This window comes from Halichoeres trimaculatus, unplaced genomic scaffold, assembly GCF_033239565.1.
Source record: "Halichoeres trimaculatus isolate MK-OKI-2021-1 unplaced genomic scaffold, fHalTri1.1 fHalTri1_scaffold_10, whole genome shotgun sequence".
NCBI lineage: Eukaryota > Metazoa > Chordata > Actinopteri > Labriformes > Labridae > Halichoeres > Halichoeres trimaculatus.
In genome coordinates this window covers 21,616,948-21,642,290 of record NW_027437187.1, presented here as the reverse complement: position 1 = coordinate 21,642,290, position 25,343 = coordinate 21,616,948, and the positions used below count along the sequence as shown (strand labels likewise).

Below are 25,343 nucleotides of genomic sequence, written 5' to 3'. Positions count from 1 at the left end.
TTCCGGGAAAAGGAAGAGTTTGTTCAATAAAACAGAAGTACTAAAGACTGACAGGGACAAATAAAATCTGACTCGGGACAGACAGCTACTGGTTCAAGACTGAACGCATGTTTTCACTGCATTTGATCTGATGATTTAGGAAAGCTCCACGTAATCATATATCATGTAAATTTACGACCTTTTTTGACCTAACGGTACAATATTAACTGCGGTCACTTTTTAAACCAATTTCACACGAAGCGAGAAGTCACGATCTGTTTCTGGATATACAAAATCACGCGGCTGCTTTGATTTTTTTGTGTAGCCGTTAAAGCAGGTTGACTGAATTAACACTGAACCGTTTTTAAACTTTAATTCAACATCCAATATCACTCTGTCTGGCATAAGAAAAGGATGCACAGCTGACTGGACTCTACCCGGAATCCTGTCGAATAATGATTAGAGGTATGTTGTATTTCTACTCTTCACCACACTACACCATTTCTTTAGAAAAGGAAAATAGCAATAAATCCAACACTTTCTGAGGTCAGAAGACTGAGATTTTTACCCAATTTGTTTCAGATATCGTTATAGTGCTGCATCCTGTTTCTGTGTGTGTACCTGTGAACCACAAGGTGACTCTGAAAGTCCGTGCTGAGGGTACAGGCGCCCTCAACTATCAGTGGTTTACTGGTGGTGATGAGGAGGTAAGTGGATTTTCTTGTTGGGGTTAAAACTGTTCTGATGTATTTTATTTAAATGTTTCTTTTTTTCTGAAACCATGTGTATGTAATCTGACCAACATGTGTTTTAGGAAAAGAAATGTAGGGCCTCAGAACAAACAAAACAACCATTTGGTATACATCAATATCAACTCAATTAAGACAAACGCATCAGCCTACTGAGAACACTCATTTATATTTTTCTCTTGAGATAAACTTTCCTGCTCTTACAAACATTATTTTGTTTTGTTATCAAGGTTCCTGATGGGATTGGAGCAGACTTAACCATCACAGCAACTCAAACTCAGCTTTTTGTGTGCCGAGTGAGCGACAACTATTGTAATTATGAGTTCAGTGAGTGGGTGAAAGTGAAGGTGTTGGACATTGATAAATCAGGTGAGTATTCTGCCATTCTAAACTTCAGTTTGATTCATATTTTGTGTTTATTGTTCAGTGTTTTCAATCTATCCATTTCATTTCCATCCTTTTTATTGTCATCAGGTTTGCCAGTACACTGGGAGGGCGAGCCACACATTGCTGTCAACCCTAAACCCCAGACAGTCAGAAAAGGTACTAAATTCAGCCTCCGCTGTTTGGCCTTTGGCATTCCAACTCCTCACTATCAGTGGTACAAGAATGGACAGCCACTGCCCGACAAAACTAGCGACACGATGCAGGTGAGGAGAGAAGACAATCAAATGTTTACCTACACCAGTGCTGACAGTGATTTTTTACACAAGGTGTTTTTAAATATGAATCAGTATGAGAATGTGTGATTCTTGTGACGAATGTGGTTATTCAATGTATGGTTTTGATGTTTTGAATGGTGGGAAGATGACAAACTATAAAAATGTTATCTATTTTAGATTGAATGTGCCACAGCTGAACACCAGGGATCATACTTGTGCTCTGTATCTAATGTATTAGCTGAGAGATGGACAGAACCAGTCGATATTGACATTGGTAAGTCAAAACTGAAACTGTTTTTATCCTCTCAGTGAAAACCTGTATTTTCAGAATGACATCATCATATTCTCAATCAGTTTTACATTGCCCTTTTCTGCTAAAATGGCTGTGAAGAAAACCTGTTTTCTGCACACTTCACTCACAACACTGATTTAGCACTTTATGTTTCCGTTTACTGAGGGTACTTTCCAATTTCTACAAACTAAAAAGGAAGTTGTTTGATTCCAAATAGTACTTGTCCAAGCTGTAGACAAAACAGGAAAGTGACATAAAGTGAAACTAGCTCTTGCTGCTCTTCTCTGGTTAGGGACTTGTTTTGTAGTATAAAGACTACGATTCATGAAACAAGGAATGACTATCAAACATGTAATGTAGGACTCCTCTGTGTAGGATCATACTTCTTGACTTTTGTATTTTTTTTAAAAAAGAGGAAATGATTAAGTGTTCATTCTTTTTTTTATTTTACATAGCACAAATGGATCAGCTTCCTCTTGCAGCACCCGCAGGTACATTTTATTTAATGATTTTTCAGTTGAACAACTTACTAGTTAAATGAGCTATTTAAAACTTTTATCTGTGAATAATAACTAAACTTCAATGCTGTGTTTTAGCCACTGATAAAGTTGCCCTACTCATTGGAAACCTGAACTATACAAACCACCCTGGCTTGATGGCCCCCATCATGGATGTACACGAGCTGGCCAACCTTTTGCAGCAGCTTGGCTTTAGAGTGGTTTCACTGCTGGATCTCACCAGGGAGGAGATGCTAGCTGCTATTGAAAAGTTTGTTCAGCTCCTTGACAGAGGGGTTTATGGTGAGTCGAAACTATTGATACTTTATTTTTTGTGAAATTAGCTTCATTAGTCAGTTATTTAATGATAGAAATATAAAAACATCTAAAACAATATGGCCTTTATCCATTATTCACTATTAGTCATGGGTCATTGACCCACTGGTGGTTTACAGTATGTTGCTTTATACATAGGCGAGGCTGAGGTGGGCTCATAAATGAGGAGTTTCAAACACACTGAATATAACAGCATGTGTCAAAGTTTCTGAATTTCTGTAGCACTTCTTCAAAAAAATGTATTTATCGATCAACAAGCAGTCATCAGAAACAGAACCACTTTTCATAGAAGACACATTTTTCTAAGCAAGCTGTATAACCAAATTATAGTGATGATGATTTAAAAATAACAACTGAACTATGCTGTTGTGTCAGACTGACACTACCTGTTTCTATTTTCAGTGTTTTCTTGCTAATACCGAAACAGAAGTCAGAAGCAATGAGAGGGCATGCTTCCTTTGTGTCATAGTACTGTATATAAATCAGGCGTCTCTTTATTCCTCATCGTACCTTTTTATTTTCAGATGCTTTCAGGGTTAAATAGCCTTTATCTCGGGATTACACAATGTGTACAGTACAGAATGTAACTAAAACCACACCTAATTACAATTCTGACTATCTTGTGGAGGTAATAATGCACGTTTGATCCTATCTCACAGGTCTTTTCTACTATGCGGGTCATGGGTATGAGCGTGCTGGGAGGAATTACCTGGTAGCTGTCGATGCTCCACAGCCATACAGGCCTGAAAACTGTGTGTGTGTGCAGAGGGTTATGCACAGCATGCAGCAAAGACGGACTGCACTGAATGTAATCCTCCTGGATACCTGCAGAAAGTGGTATGGAAAATTATTTTTCTATTTCCACTAAAACATAAAACTGATTACAAGTGATTAAAAATGTCAATTATGTTACTCTAAAAAGTCCACTTAATATAGTCTAGTAACCGTTAATCAAGATTTATTTAACTCATATTTCTTTTTTAACTTCCTCAAAGGTACAACCAGGATTGCATTCCATCCACTATCATGCCTTCGGGACCCAGTGGAAACACTGTTTATGGTTATGCAACGTATGTACTTTTAATTTTTTGTTTCCTAAATTTTCAACTACAACTAAATGCCCTAAAAAATTCCTTGATAAAAGCTACAAAAGCATGGACTTTTGTTTTTTTATGGTGTAATTAACATTTTTCTCATTGACTGCTACAGGTGTGAAGATGCTGAGGCTTTTGAGGTGCAAGATGGGGGGAAAAGTTCTGGAATCTTCACAAAGTACCTAAACGCACACATCCTACAGTCAGAAAAAGTCACACATGTTCTGGAGAGGGTGTCAGAGGGTAAGAATTTGAACAAGTCTGTGATTTTCTTTAGGGGTGTCCAGACATATCAATAAAGGCTAAAAATTTACCTCAAATTGTGCACAACAGCCAAAGTTTTTTTTCTGAACCTTCCATTCTGTTGGTTTGTGGACACAACACACATACATAAGAGTCTTTTTTTTCAGTATAAAAAAATTATGATTACATTTTAAATGTACCCTAAAGGGAACATATCTTTCCAACCTTTATTCAGTCATTAGGCTGACAATTCTTGTCGAATGAAGTTAAGCAGATCTGAAGGGAACAGGTTGTTCCTCAGTTTGCTAAATGGCTCATGGACATGTTTTATCACTGCTGGCAAATCGTTTTAGTGTTGTTTACGCATGACTTGTAAATCTAGCAGTGACTGAGCCAGGTTGGTGGAATTATCAAGTTGTCCCGTCTTAAGAGCGTGTTTGTCTGCTTGATGGGTCTCTGGTAGATTAGTTTTTTTGAGGTACCATAAGCATGTGACCTCATTCTCTGGAAATTTACTCTCTTGGCTGGAGAACAGCAAGAAACCTGAGAGCTGCAGGGTGCAAGACAGCTGCGCTGCTGTTTGGGCACCCCCTGCCTCTGCTCTCATGGGTTCACTCAAAAAAAATGCAAGCGCAACAGGTAGCGTTACTGACAGAACTTTGTGATGACCAAATCATCCTTTGGTAATGATTTTTTTTAATAAGGATCTCTTTATTTAAAGATCCTGTACCAAAAGGTGTGCAATGACTTAAAAGTCATCAAGCCCCTGCTTTTGATATCAGGTCATCATATTGCTGACATATTTAGAGATGGAAAAAGAGAAGTAGATGATGAGCTGCTGGTTGCTCATCCATTATGACGATAGAGTGAAGACAGCTTCCCTAAAATATCCCTGAAACCAAATCCTCTCAAATGCTAAGCATAAATCTATATTGAATGATATGATCAAAGACCTTGGACCTTGCCAGTCTACTCTTTTAACTTCTGTAATTGGGTTTTGTAGGAAGGAGTTTCCCATTAATTATGTAGTCCAGAAAGCAAATAACTTTTTTTATTTTAATTTTTCCACTTATTCATCAAAAACCTGGCATGAATCAGAGAAATCTCCCCTTTTCCTGGTATTGCAAAACTCAGGCAGACCCACCGTCAGGAGAGTATGTGCACTCATGGGCGTCTTAGCAGGGAGACAAGTGAAACTGAGTACCCAGGGTCCCATCAGAGGAATGGCTTCATATCAGGGGGCCAAATTTGAAAGGCCTTAAATCAAAATGTTTGCAGGATTTTGTGTTTTAGCTCTCAAAAAAAGGAAATTAAAATCAGCTGACTACATGAAAAAAATCACACCTCTTCAAATGAATATAAAAGTTGGGTTTCTTTGAGCGTAAACTGTAACTCAGCTGTAATAATATTGTCATAAAATGACGGCAGATTGTCAAGTCAACTTAAGTGAGGCAAACTGAGACAACTTTTTAAAACAGTCTGTTCATTTTCGCATTGTTTCCATAAATAGATGTGAACTTCTATACAAACTCCATTTTACTTGTTAATGTGAAAAACAGGTGTTTGTAGAAATAATATTAATGTATCATTTGCACATTTACGGGGTGTTATAAAAACCATGCTGGGTTGGCTTGGGTTATGCTTATGTGGCACAATGTGATATTTCACTGGGCACAGAATCCTGAGTGGAATCATAATACAGAATATTTACTTTTTTCTACCCTGTCTTTGCACCAGATCTTGGAAGAGACCCTCTCGTCACAGGCAAGCAGGTTGTGGAAATCAAGCACACCCTGAAGGAACCTAGATCTCTTGCAGACCCAGTTCGGACCACTGGCCACACAAGAGAACTTCACCAGCGAGATGTCTGCTGGAGACAAGCAAATGGTGAGTAAGGGAACTTTCCCTGGGTGTACATGTTTTTTTCCCTTTAGATGAAATTCCAGGTCGAGTCGTGTTAAAGAAAGAATATGTAATAAAAATAGATTTATTTCCATCAGGTTAACCACTATGCTGCCTCTAGATTGGTTGTGACCTTAACCTAAGAGTTAGATGTCCCATTTACTCCTCCTCATACCTCCTACTCTTTAGCATGTGACAAACCAAGCACTGACTGTGTGGTTTCAGGTTATTTTTGAACTTCATTCAGAAAGCCACTCCTAGATTTTTGACAATTAAAAAAGGGAAACAGTGTATTTTGTAAAGTTTTTGTCTCTGTTCGATGGAAGGTTGTATTCAATTCTAAAAGTTCCTCAAACATGAAGGATTTGTTATTTGAATCATTTTCATCTGTCTGTTTAGGGAGTGGTCAACCTTTGTGGTTGAAAGATTAAGACCATGGTTTTAAAAACAGATGAGCTTAAAGTTACTTGTGTAGTTCATAAAATGATCTGTAATGTTACAAATTTAATCTTTAGAATTCTAAAACTATTATCAGTAGGAGTTTGTAAGAAAATGGTTGTCTTTGAAGCTTTGTTTTTTTTTTTCATTTGCAAAACACTTTTTCTTCTTTCAGAGCTACCACGGAAGGAGCAGCTGAAGTTCCTATGCGGGGCAGAAGTGGAAGTGAGCTTCTCTGCTTTGTTCTCAAATGTCTTGGTAGCTTTTGCTACTGTTAAGACTACGGGCACAAGAATCCAGGACTGCACCGTCACTCTGAGTAGCACACCTGTGAGTATAACTGTTGTGTAATTTAAACTTTAAGCAGACCCAATAAGCCCGAACCACATAGTTAAATACAGTAAGTTTTTATTTATTTATCTATTTTTTTATGTATTTATTTATTTTTTACAAAGACACATCTGGGTTAAGATATTACTTAATAAACTTAATGTGGGTTAAAAGTGTGAGTAGTATCTACTACTTAATTTCCATGCTGCTCACTGTAGAACACAGTTTCCATTAGCCAGCAAGAATTTCTCAATGATAACATCAAGCCCCATGTTTCACATGAGAGGAAGTCCTGCCCTTATATAGACTCACTGCCTGCAGCAACCTAACAACAGAGGAGGAAGTGGAAATAGCAATGTGCTGTTCTTGGTGCATTGCATGCAAATCACAATTCTTGACAGTCATGCCACCTAGAGTTCAGTTCATTTCTAGCAATGAGTCAGACAGGCCAATGTAAAAACAGGGCACAGTTTTTAATGTAAACTAACATAATTGTTAAGCCTTTTCACAACTTTTTAAATGATGCTGACAAAGTAATTTTGCCCTGAATCCTTAGCCGATGGAAGATTTGTTTTCTGGCCCTGGCGTGTCAGAGGAGATGGACTCTCTACTGTTCACAAAATCTGACAACCCTGACTGTTATCTCAGACTTTGTGCTCTTCAAAAACTTACGGTATGTTTTCATTAATATGTGCTCTGATGAATTGTTGTGTTGTAATGAAACAGCATTTTGTAATAAATCTAAAAAATTATATATTTCCATCACCTGCCTTCTTTTTTAGGAATCGCTGGTCATCAAAGTGGATTTACACTATACACCCATGGACAGCAAGCTGCGAAGGACAGAAAGCCTGAAGGTGGACATAGGAAAGCCTTTGGTGGCATCATGCAAACTTCACAAGAGGAATCATGCAGCAAAAAACAAAACAGAAAAGGATTCTGCTCAAAGTCTGGGCAACTTTTCAAGGGCCAAATCACAGCAGCATAAAACTGTGGCGGGTCCGTGTCGCCCCTTTACAAGAAAGGCAGAGTGTGTTCCTAAAGTTTCAGGTACAAGAAGCAAGGAACCTGAAGAAAATGATGAAAATGAACTGCAAGGTTATACTTTATGTCATTAGACCTGTCTATTGTAAATACTATATTTAAAAAACGATTATTTTTTTTCCTGTTGTGATTATGAAGTGTTAAGCTGAAAATCTTGCTTCTCACTTGTCTGATTTGTGATGAGTGAATCATCCAGTGAATGAATTATGTCTCCTTTTTGTTTGTGATACTGACTGTAAAATATTAGATCTACACAAGACATATAACACTTAATATTGCAAACTGCTGATTGAATGACAACTTGTATAGTCTTTTAAAAACGGTCATGTTTAATCAGTGGAAAGCTAAATATACTTTATGAAATCTGAAGAATGGAAATCATTCCAACCAATAACTTATCTAATAAAAACTACTGTTTTGAAAAGTGCCGTTCAGTTGGGTGTCCAAGTTAACTGTTGAAACTCTTAACATGGTTTTAAGTTGTATACATGTATTTTATTGTGACTTACTATGCATAAAGTCAAATTAATCTTTTGAACGCTCCTACACAGACCCCATTCTACCTTTATTCATTCATAACTGAACCTTAACCAACTGTACAGTGGTACCATGGCGCCATCTAGTGTTAAGGGTATGACCACAAATAAATCATTAGATGGGGAAAGAATCTCACATAACATACAAACTGCCCTGATGTTGATAATGAATATTTTTCTCGAACATGAGACTGTGAACCACGTGTTGGCAAGGTGTGGATACATGAACAAGAAATTGTCCCACGCGCTCAGGTAAACTATGCATTGATAAGTGATGTTGAAATCACGGGCTACAAAACACGAATAAGTACACAGCGTGACTGTAAATCCTCGATTTTTTTTTCCTATGGCACTGAAAAAATAATGACTGGGAAACGTTGACTGCCTGTAGGCGCGACACGTGGCGTAAGCGTGTGGTAAAAAGTGGCAGGCAGTTAGCGGCATTGGTAAAGTAAGACAGATATGATATACACATGTTTTATTATTATTATTATTATTATTATTATTATTATTATTATTTTAAAGGTCTAATCTACAATGAAACGTCTGCTAAATGTTGGTGTACCCTGGATGGTAAATGAGTGCAACATATAATCTAGCTGGGTTAGCTCATCAACGATAACGGCCCTAAATGACTTGTGTCGGATCGTCGTTGTAGCTTCAGTGTGGTAGTGTTGTTAGAAAGAAGCGTGTGAGTATTATTTTATTGGCTGTGTTAGTATTATCTTATTGTCTGAGAAATTAAATCCTGCCCAGAACTGAACTAATTCAAACATTACATTTACAGTAGTGTCGTTATAATTCAAATTTTTCGCACAATAGCACCACCTCCGATAGCTCGCCGTGATCGTATAGTGGTTAGTACTCTGCGTTGTGGCCGCAGCAACCCCGGTTCGAATCCGGGTCACGGCAGAGAATAGTATCATAAGGGGGATGTGACTTTTGACGGTAATGACAATTATGACAGTACCAACGACAGTAAACACACGAGGCAACAAAGCCTGCATTAAATTTAGATCTAAACTCCTTTTTATACTAACTAATTCATACTAACTAATTTATTTACTTATATGAAACAGACCCTTTTTGTGTGATTTTTAAAAAAAATAATAATAATTTTTTGCTGCGGTCAGTTTTCTTCTTTCTTTTTTTGCAACACTCAAGTAAGAAAAGTAAACAATTCAAACCAGAATATCAGTGAGGCCTGAGGTGAACGCTTTAGTTCTGTTCTGTGAGAAAAATATGAATGTAAAAGGTAAGAACATCTACACAGCTGTAAAACAACGCCAATGCCCCCTTTCAAAAGACATCAAGAGGGCCCAGAGTGGAGGATCCATCACCATTTATACAGTCTATGCATAAAACAGGTAAATAATTTTCTTTTTTTTCACACGAAGGAGAAAAGACTTCTGTCGCAAGCGCGCTGACGATATTTTGCCAGCAGGTGGCAGTCAAACAGCCTGCATTCAGTATTTACCATATATAAGGTATTTACCCGCAACGAGTTTTCATTAAATAATGTCCCCCTTTTAGGACGGCTTAAGTTTGAAAATAAATGAATAAATAAATAAATAAAAACAACCTATAAAATAAAATACTGCCTAACAGTAATACCCAGTCGAGGACAAATAGTTCTCAGGTGAAGTGAAAGATATTCCATACTGCATTTTTTTTCTTTTTAGAAATCAGTCCAATAACATAATTTGATATTTTTATGTAGACTTCTCCTCAACTGCAACAAGAAATTCGAAATATTTCAGCACAGGCTAGACTGGGTCTTAATTCTCTTAAAAAAAAACAAAAAAAACAAAAAACTGCTTGTGTGTGACTGGCTTATGAAGCTGCAGGTATTAACTCAAAGTTTTCCAATCTTAATAAAGTGTGAGCTTACATTCGATTTTGCATTCTGAAAATTGAAGACAAAATGTGTTGAGAAACTGTTACCACACATTAAAGCGCATAGAAAATGCCCCACGCTCCCGTTGGTCCACTTTGACGTCAGTTTTCGTTGGGTCCCGCCCGCTCGCTCGAGTGGCGGCGGTGAATGGTGAGAGGTAATCCTCGGCTCCACCACAGACACACAACACGGCTGAGCTTCTGCTGGATCTGGATGCGGGCATCCCTGGATTCTGCTCCTCTCACAACGGGGCCATTGCACGAACAACTTAAAGGGACAACAATGGTGCACGCTTCGGCGGCACAATCCGTGGCTGCTGGTGGTTTATGGGACCGGGGATCGTGGTCAATGTGACATTCACTTGCACGCTGGTGATGAGTTTATTGTTCTGGTCCTATACGCAGCAGAGCAGCGTTTCTCAGAGAAGATGTTGAGCAGATTTAAGAGTGGCAGCATCAGGAATCTTGAGCGGGAATACAGCTGCACCGTCAGACTACTGGATGATACGGAATATACGTGCACCATTCAGGTTAGTCACCTGTCGACCACAGTTCTTTCCCCTCACTCCACAGAGCACTAGCACTGCATTTGTGTCTGACCTGGCAGACAGAGGCGAGTACTGGAGCAGCGGGACCGCGAGTGCCTGCATGTCCCACTGCTGGTGTCTACCAACACACGGTAGAGCCACTGAATGCAAACATGTGGGGTTATTCGTCATTTCAAACAATTTTTGGGGGGACGTGGAGGACTACAATTTCCTCACATGACCCATTAATGCCAGAATACATGAGTGGTTTTGATAGCAGGCAGTGTGAGACGTCAAGGAGCTCTGTAGGACAGACATGACATCTCCCTGGAGCTCTTTTTGATGGGATGTCAGAAGCACATTGCACTCTTAAACGTCTTTGTTGACAGTATTATCCTGAAGCATCTCTAAGCTTAAAGTAGTGTTGCTCAACAGATTTTTTGCTCATTGGGTCACTACTGCTCATGCAATATTCCTTAAACCTCTAGCATTAATAATGTACATGGGGTATCCCATTGCTGCTCTGGATAACATGCCCAAGTTACAATGATGCTCATATAGATATACACTTGTGGAGTTAAATTGTGTGGTGGCATGATTCTGTTATAATTAAGCAACTGAATATGTGCTTTTTATGGCGTTTTGTTAAGTAGAGACGATAATATACCACAGGGAGAACAACTAGGATTTATTGTCTGAGACAGACTGCTTGTAAACATGAAAACAAAACCAGGCCCTGATGTTGAAATTCTCTGCCTTTTGTGTCACCACTACAAGCACTGCTTTGATGACTATGCAGCTAAATGTTCATGCTGATTTCATAAAAAAAAAGTAGGTGAGAGGACCTGTCACATCAATTACAGGACAAAAATACTGTTCCCTTTGTGAGGGCTCTACAGTTGAATGAGTAAGGAAATCCTCAGAGACTCCCCTGACTAGTGAGCAACATGTGGACACATCATTTCATTTTAACATAGAGAATAGGAAGCAAATCGACCATGTGAAGTGGTAAAACATTACAAAAACAACACACCAGGCATGAATCCTGTCACTTTGATATCATCAGCAAGCTAATACACAGTTGCTTCTCTTTTCTCCCACACATCCAAGCGTGAAACAGATACTGCAATTACAGTAGGATGTGACTGTGTGCCCAGGTTGTAAACAGACCTGCATTTCTGCTCTGAGCTGAGCTGGGCCAGATGGACTGTGAAGCCAGCAGGTGTACTGCTTGCAGCAGAGTCGTGTGGTCTGGGTGGCTGACGTCAGCAGGCTGGAAGGAAGGGAGTGGAGAGAGAAAGGAGAATGCTCCGGCTCTTCTGTGACTGTCTGGCAGCCTGACTATCTTTCCGTCCAACCAGGCTCTGGCTGTATGCTAATCCACCTGACAATGAGTGTGTACCTCATTTGGGTCAGAATTTGCCTTTCATTCATTCCAACCTTCCGTGTTTCTGGCTGGCCAAATTTAAAATCACCCAGGATACAGGACACCTAGACTAGAGAATTCAAAACTAGGTCACATGTTCTCAGCCTCAGATGATCCCTCTACTCTCTGTGTCCCTGAATCTCCATTTTTTCTTTTTTTAACTTCACACCAAGTGTGCTGAGATTTACTCTCACTAGACTTGTTTTCATGACACTTTAAACCTTCCCTAAATGTTTTAATACCTATTCAAAAATGCCCCTGACTTTTGTCAGCCTTTGTCTAAGAACAACAGCCAACTGTCTACCAACTATTTTGAGGAGCATGGAGAGCAGGAGACTTTACAAAATATGTGCGTACAAAAGCTGAGCATTAACCATCACAGGGAGGAGCGCAGAAAGTGTGTCTGTTTTTCTAGAGCAGCAGCAGCTGTAATGGATGAACTTAAGTTTTGCTTTAATGAATAATGGATCCTTCCAGCATGTTTGGGGGGAGGAAAAAAGTGAGCACTCATCATTACCCTCATCTAGTGAAGGGTTGATGGAAGTGCCTGAGATCCTCGGTTGCCCTCAGGCCTCTTCTGCTCTCTGATTTTAATGTAACTTTGCAGCAGAGAGTCAAACTGAATCTTCAGCTGGGCTGTACGTTTTCTCTAATAGCTCTATGTGTGTGAACGTATAGATAGCTCAGACACAAAAATAGCCTGATAAGGACAGCAAACACTCTCTTATTTTGTGAGTGTGCTCCTGGAGTCAAGCTTTTTTCTAATTTAGCTCTGTCGGATACATTATTGATATGTCTCAGACATCTGAAATGCAGGTTGTTTATACCTACTTTTTCCCCAAAGTTCTGTTTCCTTGTCTGTGCCTACAAAAAAGCCTCAAATTTAACCTCAAGACTGTCAGGTCCGGGTATTTTCTGGATCTTGATGTTTCTACATTCGGTTTTCGCATCAGGATAGTTGAAGCAAAGATGTGAGAGTTCTAAGCAAGCAGAAAAACTTACCTTGCAGACATTAATGTTCCATTTTTATCCCTAAAATGGATTGTTCAGCCTTTATTTACTAGAATATTTGGTTGTATTTGGTAACCTTCCACTTAAGTCTTACTTTTAGAGAATGTCTTTTCTCGTGATTTGCTGGATATGTATCTACAAATGTCTGGTATAAAAACTATGATAGGACAAGACAGATACAACGCTTATTTTCCCAGTCACTGGTGTAAATATATTACACACTCATACCCCCCAGTGTTTGGCCATTGGTTTTGTAATTAATTTTGGATTCTCTGAACGGCCGTCAGCTCAATGGTTTGGCCTACTCTATGTCGGATACAAAGTTAATTACAGCTTACAACCTGTGAAACCTGTGATTTCCCTCGGCTTTCTAATAACAGTTTTGTTTGAGGAAACCAACAACAACATTTCGGGGTGGTGTCTCTTAATTATCCGAGGCAGACAGCACTATTTTCATTAATCTTCATCTTATTCATAGTCCCTATCAGCTGATTACTTTTACACATCAAATTGGTGAATGACAACATTGTCAGTTTTTTTTTTAATGCTAAATACTTCATACTCTCTTGCTATTTCCCCTTAGACCCACCTCTACTGAGCTTCTCTTTTTATGCTGTGTCTCATTTTACCTCTGTCATATATATCATCACTTATAAAGTTTTAATTTTCTATATCAGGGATCTCCAACTCCTACCCTGGAGGGCAGAGAGGCTGCAGGTTTTCTTTCCAATCAAAAACTCCACCAGCTGATGTCACTGATTACCTCACCTTCAAGCAGAGAGCAGGGACTAATCAGTGAAATCAGCTGGTGGGGTTTTTGGTTATCAGCTGGTGGAGTTTTTGGTTGGAAAGAAAACCTGCAGCCTCTCGGCTCTCCAGGGTAGGAGTTGGAGATCCCTGTTTTGTACCACTGAGGGTCTTTACTGCTGCTCTCCCTGCCCTAGCCTCCATTTATGCAAACAAAAAGAGAGGGAAAATGTGCTCTCCCTGCCTCAGGCTTTGGCATTCTGCATAGGAATGTGGAGGGGTAGGGAGTTCCTTGACTGAACTTTTTTTTTGTCCAAAAAACAAAAATTCCATGAATTCATTCATACACTCAACGTTGCAGAGTATTTCAAAACAACCATGAAAAATTTGCTGATTCATACATGCCCTTCACATTTACATGTCACTGTCACACATGTCCCTTATAGTGTGAAATTACCCCTGTTGGGCCCAAGGGGGCAGAGAGTGTTTGTGAGGGAGCGAGGGGATTCTGCAGAAGTCACCTTGTATTGTTAAGAACATCTGAGTTGGAAAAGTCAGACACTATAATGACATTTTTTGTCTGTATGTAGTGCTCCTGTACTTGTTATTGAATGCATCCGCAGTTTGAACAAACATGTGCAAAAGAACATGCTGGTTAGCATAAAAATGTGGGTCAGTTATAATGTGATCAGTAGAGTGACATGATATAAATTTCTTCACCTTTGCACACTCACTGGAAATTTGCAGTTGTATTCAAAAATGCAGCTACCCCTGAATTTTGGTGATTTTTATTTTTTGGGGAGCTTGGTGCATGTGTCAATACAGCAAAACACACAAATTATAACATTAAAATATTAAATAAAAGCTGCACATCTTTATAAGGTAATGGAAGCATAAAATGTGCCACATTTTTGCCAAAAATATCTTACATCAAGAAAATCTGTTGCAGAATAATGGTCATGTTGGTCCTTTGTCCCTACAAGACTGCTTTGAGTACAAATTCTCCACTGCAGTGCTGACATCTCATTGGAGTGACTTGCCGGGGGATGGGGAGCCTTGTGTGTGTCTGTGTTGGTTTGTATTGAAGGGCTTTATTTTGAAGCACGGTGCCAGGGTCTCAGCTGTTGCTACGGTGACTCCACAGTTACATTAACAAAATGTAGGATCAGTCACCAATCAGGATTCCTTTTCCAGAAGACCTGACAAAGACTTGGCTGTGTGTGCTGACAGAAAGGTGATTTGTTCCCTGAATGTCTTTGGTGAGGTGACTGATTCCAGTGCTCGCACCAGTCAGGACTATCTCACAGTTCTCACTGACACACTTTCAGTCCTAACTGTGCGTGTGCTTTGGTGCTGTCGGAAACAATCTGCTGGTATTGGCTATTACATCTCTGAATAACTTTGATTTGAAATGTTTCTTAAAATTCAAAGTGCAAGTGATGTGTACCAAGGCAGAATTTGTATCAAAACAGACCTGGAAGGGATTTCTATCATAAGCTTCTAATGCAGAATAATAATAATGAATTATTTTTTAAAGCACTTTTTAAATCCCTGAACAATAATTAGTTAAAACTGATGCATCCTTACTCTTCCTTCCAATTTCCAGTGTTCCAAACCCAGGTGTCACAGCAGCTGATTTTTATTTAGTTTTTTGGTATATCCAGGAGATAAATGTCCTTCAGCACAACATGTTGTGCACCCAGGTCAAAGATGCTTTAAGCTGCAATGTCACAATCCAGATCTCCCTAGTGTTTAGTTCTTTGCTGACTTCACACAGTCAGGACCTTCCCTAATGTCCTTCTCCGAGTCCTCCAGGTTTACAGTCTAAGTGTGAATCCTTCAGTCTGTTTTCCATTTGTGTGTGTGTGTGTGTGTGTGTGTGTGTGTGTTCAGAGCTCATGGCAGCTGACACACTGTTGCTGTGCCTGATATAAATAATTAAAATGTGTGCCAGGTCTAAAAGTTTCATGCAGAGTAACCTCTTGAGATCATTGAGTGTGTTCACTGGCGTCTTGATTGGTTGGACCTGTAGGCGCGTGAAGGTTAACATCTCTGTAGCTAAGTATCAAAACAGCAGAACAGGGCAGGACAGCGCTTCCTTGCATCGCTCTTGAATCTGTTTCATGAGGTTTTGATCTGTGGGAGCTGCAGACGCTGCTTACATTTTATCTGTCTTTTTGATAGTGAAAGGCCTGTTATGTTCTGTCATGGTCGCAAATAGCTGCTGCATTTGGTTCGTAGTGCTTAATCTTCACCCGACTTTCTTTGCTGTCTCAATCACAACTCTAATATTCCAGCAGGGTATTAGAGGGAAATTAGACTTTGCTTGACCTGCATTAGCTTACAGAGATCTATGAAAGAGCTTAGCTGAAGATGAGAAGCCAAATTACTCTTTTGTTATGAGCTCAGGACTTTTCTGTCTTGGAAATGTCATGGACTCTTTCAATCGGCAATATCAGGAAGCTGAGGCCACTAAATGTAGCTTGTTTGAGTTTGTCTCACCAAATGGTACTCTCATATTCCCCAGAGACTCCTTGTGTGCGTCTCTGTGCTTGCTTGTATGTGTGTATGTGTAGGCTGGATGGAGAGCAGGCTGGCAGTCTGTCAGTGTGTCGGTAGCAGTCTGCTGAGCCTTCTATTGTGCTCTCTGGGATGTATTGTGTGACAAAGAGAAACAGAGAGGGGGGCTGAGGTTATGCTCCACCTGGGAGCATGAATATTAAACCTCCCATCACAGCCATGTATTCCTGTATGATTAGTCTGTGTATGAGCAGAGTATTGTGGAGTATTATCAGGCTAAGGTTCACTTTACAAGGAGATAGCCCACAGCTATAGCAACAAAAACAGATTGCACAGCTTGTTGGTGGTGTTTATACGCTCCATTGGCCTCATAAATGACTGAACACAGTGTAAGCAGTGAAAGAGGAGTGGAGAAGGAGAAAGAAGGAAAAAGTGTTTGCAGCTTTAATCAGTTTCAGATAATGAGCGGTTTTAGCGTGATGCACAGGAGTGATGCACCACCTCGAGCCAGAGAGCAAGTCTGATAAGAGCGGTCTTCAAAAGCTGACCTCAAAAGTTACAGAGAACATTTTGATATCAAACAGAATTTTAATTGCAGCTTTAGAAAAGACTCAGGTTTTGGTGTTGTAAGACAATGTAACTGCCTCTGTTAATGCTGGATGTTGGGTTTCATTAAGAGATACTTCTGGTGTCGAGCAATCATTGTTGTGTAACTGCCCTAATGTTTTGTTTTTGGAGCATAGAATGCTGGATCATAGCTTTGATGAAATCTGCCATTAAAACTCTGATTGTATGCTGGTTAGGGATGTGTGTACTTTTTTATAACACAATGAAACATCATCAGCCTTGCTAGTTGACATTAGAAGTCCTACTGTCCTAGTGCCTGCTTAAATGAGTTATTGATGTGTTACTAATGAAGGCTTGAAATGCTGCCACCTGACACTGTCCAAAGCTATAACTCCACTCGATGGTGATCACTATCAAGTTGCAAACAAGCATAGATCAATCAATTGATCAGCTTTTATTTATAAATCACTGTTTGACAAATCAAAATGCAGTTCAAAGTTTTATAGTTTAAAAAATGCAGTTAAAAATGGAAGAACATATAAAAAGATTTTATGATAGAGACTTATGCACACTTATATATAAAAAATGTATCGAAACGGTTTAATTGTTAAAAATATGGTCTAATACTACAATAGCCATAGGTTTATAGGCAAATGAAATAAATTAAATTGGTTAAAAAAAGGTATGGATAAGAGTTGCAGATAAAAGCACCCTTCTAGTAAAATTCCAATATTCTTAAATAAGACAAGTAAAAAGTGCTAAAAAATAAGTCAGTCAGTCAAACATTGAAATAAAAACATTTAAGTTGTAAAACCATAAAAACATATGAAATGACATTGTAACACATTGTGCAGTTTGGCATATTTTAGGGATGGGTATTGATAAGATTTTATCAATACCAATGCTCTTATCAATTCTGCTTATTGATCCAATTCTTTATGAATTTCCTTTTCAATTCGTCTTGTGAATTTTCGCTGTAAAAAAAGTAGCTTTACAGGTTTTCTAGGTCAACAACAGTAAATTGAGTTTATAAGTGAATAAATATGTAATTGTTCACTGGATCTGGATATCTCCGGACTTAGATATACAGAAATAAGTAAAAAATAGTTTGTCATGTGGTTAAAGCATTATTTTAAGTTGTTTGGAACCTTGCCGTAGTTATGAAGCTAGCCTTGAGCCTGCATCTAACTTTCTCTTATTTTCCTGTGAGTATTTTTACATTTGGGGTTTTCAGTATTTCTTACGAAGAGTAACTGTGATACGTTTGTGCTGACAGTTGAATTTCTATTCTAAAGCGGAAGTTATACCGATGTATGCTAACCGCTAGCATATCAGTGCAGTTTTATGCTATGTATGCTAGCATCAAGCTAGCGCCATTTTGTTTATTGGAGATTTACAACATGTTGACTGTAGTGAACAGGAATCACCTGTGAGAGAGTGATGTACATTTCTTTGTGAGTTCAGTTCTTCAGTAAAACTTCAAAATAAAAATCCCGAATCAGAGTTTTATTGGTAAAGTATTATCATTAGCTAAGCTAAGACAGCCACGGCAGACTAGTAGATGTCAGGTCCTGCAGCTCTGCACAGTGTAAAGAATTGATAGGGGAAACGTTAAGCACAAAGGCTAATGTTATTGATAGATTGAACCATTTTTCGATTCCCATCCCTTGCATATTTTGACTTTAGATAGTGGTGATAAAGGTTATGAAGGCTTTGTCCGATTAACACAGCAAGAGCAATAAACAAACAGCTTCAGCGTCTTAACGTTAACCTGAAAGGAGGTCCACTAATAAACAGCCCTGAAAAAAACAGTAATGCTTTTACTCCTTGCATCAACCAGTTGGATTTCAGCATGTAATGGTTCATTTGCAGAAAAAAACAGTCTGTATGGAGTGATATACAAAAAAAAAAATAGTGGCCTTAATGCAAAAGTGTTTTGAGGATTACTTAGCAGTTTATAAATATCCACACACCAATATGTCTGAAGAAGTGCAGATAAGATTGTGTTTTAGATATCATCCGCTATCTCCAACCCCCATTCCAACTCCATTCATGCAATTTAGCTGAACCATAAACAATGACCAGAGCATGCAGAGGGAATTTCATGGCTGCACATCTTTATCATTTATCTGAATTGTACCAGAGGCAACAAGTCCAAGAAAGTAGGCTTTCATCCCCTGTAGCTACCCTATCTGATGGATTCTCGGACTAGTCTCTCTTTTCAGTTGTATGATGACCCATAGTCATACTCTTCTTTTTATCTGTTGGACTGTATGACCCATCATTGCCCTGTTCCTGTTTGTCTCCAGGCTACTCTCTGCTGTACAAGAGTCCATCCTTCATCTGACTGTGGACTCAGAGGCTTTATGGCCAGACAGACTACTGAGGAAGCAGGGACAGCTAGAAATGACAATATGTAATTTGTATTTTGTTGTGATATATTTTCAGGATTAAGCTGACAAAGAGCAGCATTTTTGTCCCTCTTTTGATTCAGGAAAGTTGTAACTTTGCAAAATCTGCATTGAAATTTACAAAGATTGTGTTTTGAATACTCTGCACAGATGCTGAGCTGAAGTCTGACAGCGCCTGACACTCTTAAGTTGGCCAGCAGAAGAGTGAAATAACTGATATAGGGTGTGAGAGGGAAAGATTTAATTTTCAGCCCTCAGTTCAGTCTTTAAAGCATCACTTGATGTCCTACAGGGGAGCCTTTTTCAAGAGCAGAAGTGGGGCATTTTATTTACGAGGCATATTCCTCCCTTCTCCCTTTCATCCTCCTGCTATTTCTCTCTTTCGTTACACCCTCATCTGCTCCGCGGGTCACCTCTTCCCCTCTGTCTGTACCATCAGGCTTGTGGTTCTGCTGCATGCGGCCTCACTGCAGGGTTTTTCAGAGCTAATGATTGCTGTTTCTACCCTCCTTCTTTCATCTCCCCCTTCCCCAGTCTGTCTTACTTATTGTCTCTTCAGCAGATTTACTTGCTCTGTGTGCACTGTGGGATCTCGCCTCTGTAGGGTTTCTGAGTGGCCGCCGTTCAAGATGCCAATGATGGGGTGTTATTATTGGTATGTAAGGATAACCATGTACACCGTCTTTCTTGCTGTTGTCTTAATGACCCATTATTCGCGTTCTTTCTATGTCCCTGCCCACTAAAAGACAGTGCGCTGCATAAAGATAAACAAACATTACCTTATTAGTGCTGATTTTCTCTAACTGGGGTATTCTGCTCTGGAGCTTGGAGGAAGAAGCATTGCAGCTCATTATAGAGTTTTCCACGATTAAGCAAAGGCTCAGTCACAGGTCAGGTGTAGCCTCTTGCTTTCAGTGTCCATGTTAACCAGATTTGTGGTTCAGCTGATTCTCATGTAGCAGCTAGATTTATGGATTCTATCAATATTTCCACTTTAGAATAATGTGATCTGGGAAGTTTTTTTTAAAAAATTTGGATGGTGTCTTTAGCACAAAGGTTAAAAGAGATGCTGGATCTTCAGACTGTGTGTTCTGCAGAAAGAAATCTTCAACACACAGACAGACAAGCATTTTTTTCTGCTTAAAAAATCTTTTCATAACACTGTATAAGCCCAAGCTCAGTGACCATTCAGTAGATCATTCTGTTTGAGAAAGCTGTTAACTCCAGCAGACAGTGAGTCATGTATAAATAAAGCAAACGTATAAAGTATGCAGACAGGGGTGAGAAGTTCAGCAAATTAAACAGTGCACTCAAACTACATGTTTTAAGGGATGTTTTTATGATAGGAGGAGTGCCGACAGGAGCACAAGATTTCAGCTTCACAAAAATGTTGCACATCTGATGTGAGCACATTAGTCTGCAAAGAGTAGTGGATAAAACACACAAGGTCTGCAAAAGCCATTCATTAACGAGGGAGGTTACATGAGTTAAAAGCTTGGTGCAGTCAGTGATTTGCATAAAGGAACCTTGCACAACCTGTCCACTGCAGCTGGAGAGGACAGAGGGTAGATTTCAATGCATTTATGTCCTTTCAGCCAACAATTAAGTAAAACTATGGAGTGGAGAGTCTAACACTTATTTACAGTGATAAGATTCTTCTCTGTAAATCTGAATACATCTCTCTATTAAATTTTTATTTTCAAAATGAGTTTAATTGATGCTTACTGAGACTGAATGAAACTTGCTGATTTTTTTCAGAATTTAATGAAGACTTAGAAGACCCTGTGGGAGCTTTACAAGTGATATTAAAATAGCCTAAGTTTTATATATATGCCTGTGTGGACAACATCACTCCATTTATGGCACGTTGACTGAAAGTCCCCATGACAACACTACGCTGGCCAGCAAAAAAAAAGTCTATAGATAAAATTCCATGCCTTGACAAGAATCACGTCCTTAAGACAGTGGGTGATAGGGCTCATGGGAAATTGAGTTTTAAATCTGGAAAAACACTATAGATTCAAAATAGTCCTCACGGCACATTTAGCAAAAAAAGTACCTTTTATGTCTCTTAGTTTTGCACAACCACCATCAACTATTTCAAAAGATGGATGTCACAAAAGCTGTCAAAGGTGATGCCAAAATATTTAGAGCTCGGTAACTTTCTGCAGGGCAGGTCATAAAACCCACCTTCTCCTTATGGCATTTGGTGGCCTGTAACAAATAGTGCATGGGTGGAACTAAAAAGTTAATACATATATATATATATATATATATATATATATATATATATATATATATATATATATATATATATATATATATATATATATAAAAAAATTGATCAATTCTCAGAGAAGTTTGCTCTAACTTGTCGGTTGATGCTAGATATGAGTCAATGATCATCATCATCAGAATTGTAGTGTACAAAATTATGCAACACTTCATCACTCTTTCCTCTTTGATATTCAGTAGTATAAGGTAAAAGACATTTTCCTGTGAAGCACCAACAGCTGGCAGGGTTTTTTTTTTTTAACATGTTTTCACGGTTTGGCAGGGGAAGCCTGGCTTGTCTTGAGCTCCTTAGTGACTGAGGAAAACCATCAGCACTCTAACAAATGAGTCCAGCTATGAGAGGAGCATTAAAGTCAGTCATCTTCACATCTGATACATTTGACTAGGAGCCTTTAAAGAGGGCTGCTTGAAAATATGAGGACTGTTTATATTCTGAGCATCTCACTCCTGTCTTTTATCTCTCTGTTCAGAAGAGCAGCAATACATACTGTCTCTCAGGTGTGCCACAGCACATAACTGAAAGAGCAAAGAAGCTTAAAGAAAGCTGTGTGAAACTAGATGTGAAGAAGGAAGGCTGGTTATTTTCGGTATTTAGTTTTGAAACAACACTAGAGTCTAATTTACCCAACTCTGGAGAATTTACTGGTTTCCTATACTGGAGAGACAGATGACTGGTTTGATTGCATTATGACACTGTAAACTGGGACCTTGCATTTTTCATATACAGTTTACATCACCCATCAGCTCTCCCATATAAGGCTTGGGTGTCTCCCATCTGTTGTTCCACGTGTGTCTGGACCTGCAGATTACACTTCAAGCTATTCATGCATGCAATCAGTCTCCTCTTCCTTTGTGTGTGTGTCAGCGCCGCAGTCAGAAAAGATGAGTGTCTCTGGAGAGGAGATAGATGAACACACAAGGGGGGACAAAGAGGCTGTGGCCAGTGGAAACACACACACACACACACACACACACACACACACACACACACACACACACACACACACACACACACACACACAAAGCAAGCTGTTTACTGCAGGTTCAAGGACAATTTAGTAAATATATTTTAAATTAAAGGAGCTGTAGATTCTTCAGATATTCTCCAATGTCAAATTTTTATTTATTTATTTATTTATTTATTTATTTATTTTTTACTTGCACGGTTGGCGCTGCAGCCTCACAGCAAGAAGGTCACCTGTTCAAATCCCCACCTCAGCCAGTGGGCCTTTCTGTGTGGAGTTTGCATGTTCTCCCCGTGCATGTGTGGGTTCTTTCTGGGTACTCCGGCTTCCTCCCACAGTCCAAAAACCAGGCTAATTGGTCACTCTAAATTGTCCCTAGGTGTGAGTGTGTGTGTGTGAATGGTTGTCTGTCTCTGTGTCAGCCCTGTGATTGACTGACGACCAGTCCAGGGTGTATCCCGCTTCTCGCCCAATGACAGCTGGGATAAGCTCCAGCCACCCGCAACCCTGAACAGGATAAGCGGTTCAGAAAATGAATGAATGAATGGAGCTTAATTTGAGTTTTTGTTTGCTATTGAACCCTGAAAGGGTCAGTATCTACATGAAGTGTTAAGACAGATTGGACTTTATACAGGTCTCATTTTCGTCTGTTTTACTCTTCAGCTTACTAACTATAGTTTAATATACTGCACCAGATGTCTTTATTTTTCTATTTTGAATTCTAACAAGTTTATAGTAATTTGACTTTTTTTTACCTTTTATTTCTATTTATTCTAAAGATAAAATTTTATAGTTAGCTTTCCTTATATCAACATTCTTGTCCCTCTGAGGAACGAGATTTTTCTGTTTTGTGTGTCTCAAATGACGATATTACAAATAGAAATAACCATCAAAGAGGATTTGGAAAAACCTCCTTTATGGCATTTGGAGGCTGAATTTTGGCATTTTCTTTGGCGTTGTTTTTTTTTCCCATGTAGAAAAAGAATCATTGATTGTTTGAGAAAAATTGTACAGTCTCTCAAAGCTTTGCAACTTGCCTTACTTTATTCAGGGCTTCTTATGTTAACTGCATCAAGGAAATTCACTGTGGTATTTCATTACCTGTGTTACACCTCATCACTACCTTCCACTCCTCTTCAGTGTTTTTCTGTATCATGTTGTCTCAATGATGGGATGACCACAGCCTGTCACAAAACATTTTCCTGGTGTGTTACTCTCACAGCCACAACAGCTGCAAGAAATCAATCAAATTAAAACATTCCCAATTTGCTGAGCCATTGGAGTTTCTGGACTCTGACAACAGAAGAAGAAAGCTACCTGTTTGTGGTGTGTCTTCTTAAATTTCCTTCTCCTCTCCTCTCCTGCTTCTGTCCTTATCTGCCTGCATGCTTCACTGACTTTAGAGTTAGTAGCACACTCACTTAAAGGCATCTTTTCATTCTCTGCCCTATAACGTTTGTAATTGTAATAGACTATTCCCAGCTCTGGAATAAGAGCATCACATTTGGAAAAGCACTGGTGCTGAACAACTGCATTGCCTTGAGAAAAATAGGTTTCCAGGCCAAGCGGTGACATGGGTGTAGGGTTCAACAGTTGTGCTAATGATTGTCTGTGTGAATGAGTCTCTGGGGGTGTTTTTGTCACTCCTGGCAAGAAGCATCTGACATTCTGTGAGCCATCAGATGCAATCTTCTGCTCCCTGTTACTAGGGGGGTGTTGTTATTGTAAACCTAAACTCAAATTGCGAGCTCTCAGTGGTTACAGTCTGGAGTCAACAATTTATTACATTGTTTTATTTTCTTTTTAAAAGTAGATATTGGTAATTAAAAGGCATATTGTTATCAAATGTTGAGTTTTGATAGTGATGTGTGCAAACATGCAGCTAAATGATCTAACACCACCATTGCTAGTCAGCACCAGAATTACTGTTTGATTAAAGGAAGTATTAATATTTTCTGTTTATGTCAGCCCACGCTGCAAACACTGGGTCAGAAGATCAATTAAGTAAGTGTGATTCATCACCCAACTATGATGAATGTTGGTACGAAATACTATCAGTTCAGGATTACTCTCCGTCCCCTGCTAATCTGCGAGCGTAGCCTGAAATAACACCAGGACCTTGAGATGTTAAATGTTCAGCTTGCACAGCATTAGTTTCTTGTGCTTTTAATGTGTAAACTCATAAATGGAAATAAATGCCTTAAGCAAATCAGTGAAATGCCTTAAAAATAAAACATGGTTCATTTGAAATGACTAAAAATTGACCCAGTAGAGGTTAGAGTAACTTCATAAAAAGCAGCTGCCTCCTTTTTTAAATTTCATAAAAAAAAATACATTCTGCTGTGATAGCACTGAGAGCTGGAAAGCTGCGGATTTGTTCAAAGAAAGGATTTTAGGAAATAATTTCTGCCTTTGGTGGCAGCCTGGGCCTTTGTTTTGGCTGAGCACACAGACAGAGGTGAGCCATATGGCAGCAGAGAGGCAGTCTGAAGGGAATTTCTTCAACAGTGGTGCTTTCCTATCAATAAATGGTGCTCATGGAGCTTCCCACTGCCCCCAGGGTGAGAGACAGGAGCCACTGATGGGAATAAAGGGCTCTTTGCAGGGCTACCCAGAACGCCAGTCTCACAGCTCATTTGAAAGGAAAGAGGAATTGTCCCTGCTGAGCCTGTTTGGCTGTGCATACAGCGCACGAGAGGCTTAAATAGAGTAATACAGAATTGCAATAATATAGGATAACAAGTCATAGCACAGCTCATTTTTTAATTATAAGTATTATTTTCTACTGGGAGAATATTTTCATAGCTGGGTGGGATGATCATAAAGAGGCTTTCAATCTAAACTGCTAATAGAGTTTGTTTTCATTTACTGACATA

The 25,343-nt window shown here is 39.1% G+C and overlaps 2 protein-coding genes and 1 non-coding gene across 4 annotated transcripts in view; all 3 read left to right on the top strand.

The window, feature by feature from the left end:
- Nucleotides 1–11: 11 nt before the first annotated feature.
- Nucleotides 12–8,005, top strand: malt3 (MALT paracaspase 3). Its single transcript, XM_074677772.1, has 14 exons — nt 12–444; nt 562–686; nt 959–1,097; nt 1,203–1,378; nt 1,568–1,664; nt 2,138–2,173; nt 2,279–2,482; nt 3,175–3,352; nt 3,511–3,585; nt 3,725–3,852; nt 5,590–5,739; nt 6,368–6,522; nt 7,079–7,195; nt 7,305–8,005. Exons 1-14 carry the CDS (start codon nt 435–437, stop codon nt 7,638–7,640), a joined length of 1,926 nt encoding a protein of 641 aa, XP_074533873.1. The 5' UTR covers nt 12–434; the 3' UTR covers nt 7,641–8,005.
- Nucleotides 8,006–8,942: 937 nt separating this feature from the next.
- trnah-gug (transfer RNA histidin (anticodon GUG)) lies at nt 8,943–9,014 on the top strand. Its single transcript has one exon. It is a non-coding gene; the product is annotated as a tRNA-His (tRNA).
- A 1,141-nt stretch (nt 9,015–10,155) lies between these two features.
- The window catches only part of frmd5a (FERM domain containing 5a), a 67,299-nt gene continuing 52,111 nt past the window's right edge, over nt 10,156–25,343 (top strand). For both annotated transcript variants that reach the window (XM_074677058.1, XM_074677057.1), the window contains exon 1: nt 10,156–10,528. In XM_074677058.1, the coding sequence (XP_074533159.1) occupies nt 10,427–10,528 (102 nt within the window). In that variant the 5' untranslated portion in view covers nt 10,156–10,426. The remainder of the gene's footprint in view (nt 10,529–25,343) is intronic.

What these genes read in the sequence shown, in the direction of transcription:
- malt3 (XM_074677772.1), top strand. An exon ending in GTTGGACATTGATAAATCAG is followed by an intron (nt 1,098 to 1,202) that starts GTGAGTATTCTG and finishes TATTGTCATCAG; the next exon opens with GTTTGCCAGTACACTGGGAG. An exon ending in TCACTCTGAGTAGCACACCT is followed by an intron (nt 6,523 to 7,078) that starts GTGAGTATAACT and finishes CTGAATCCTTAG; the next exon opens with CCGATGGAAGATTTGTTTTC.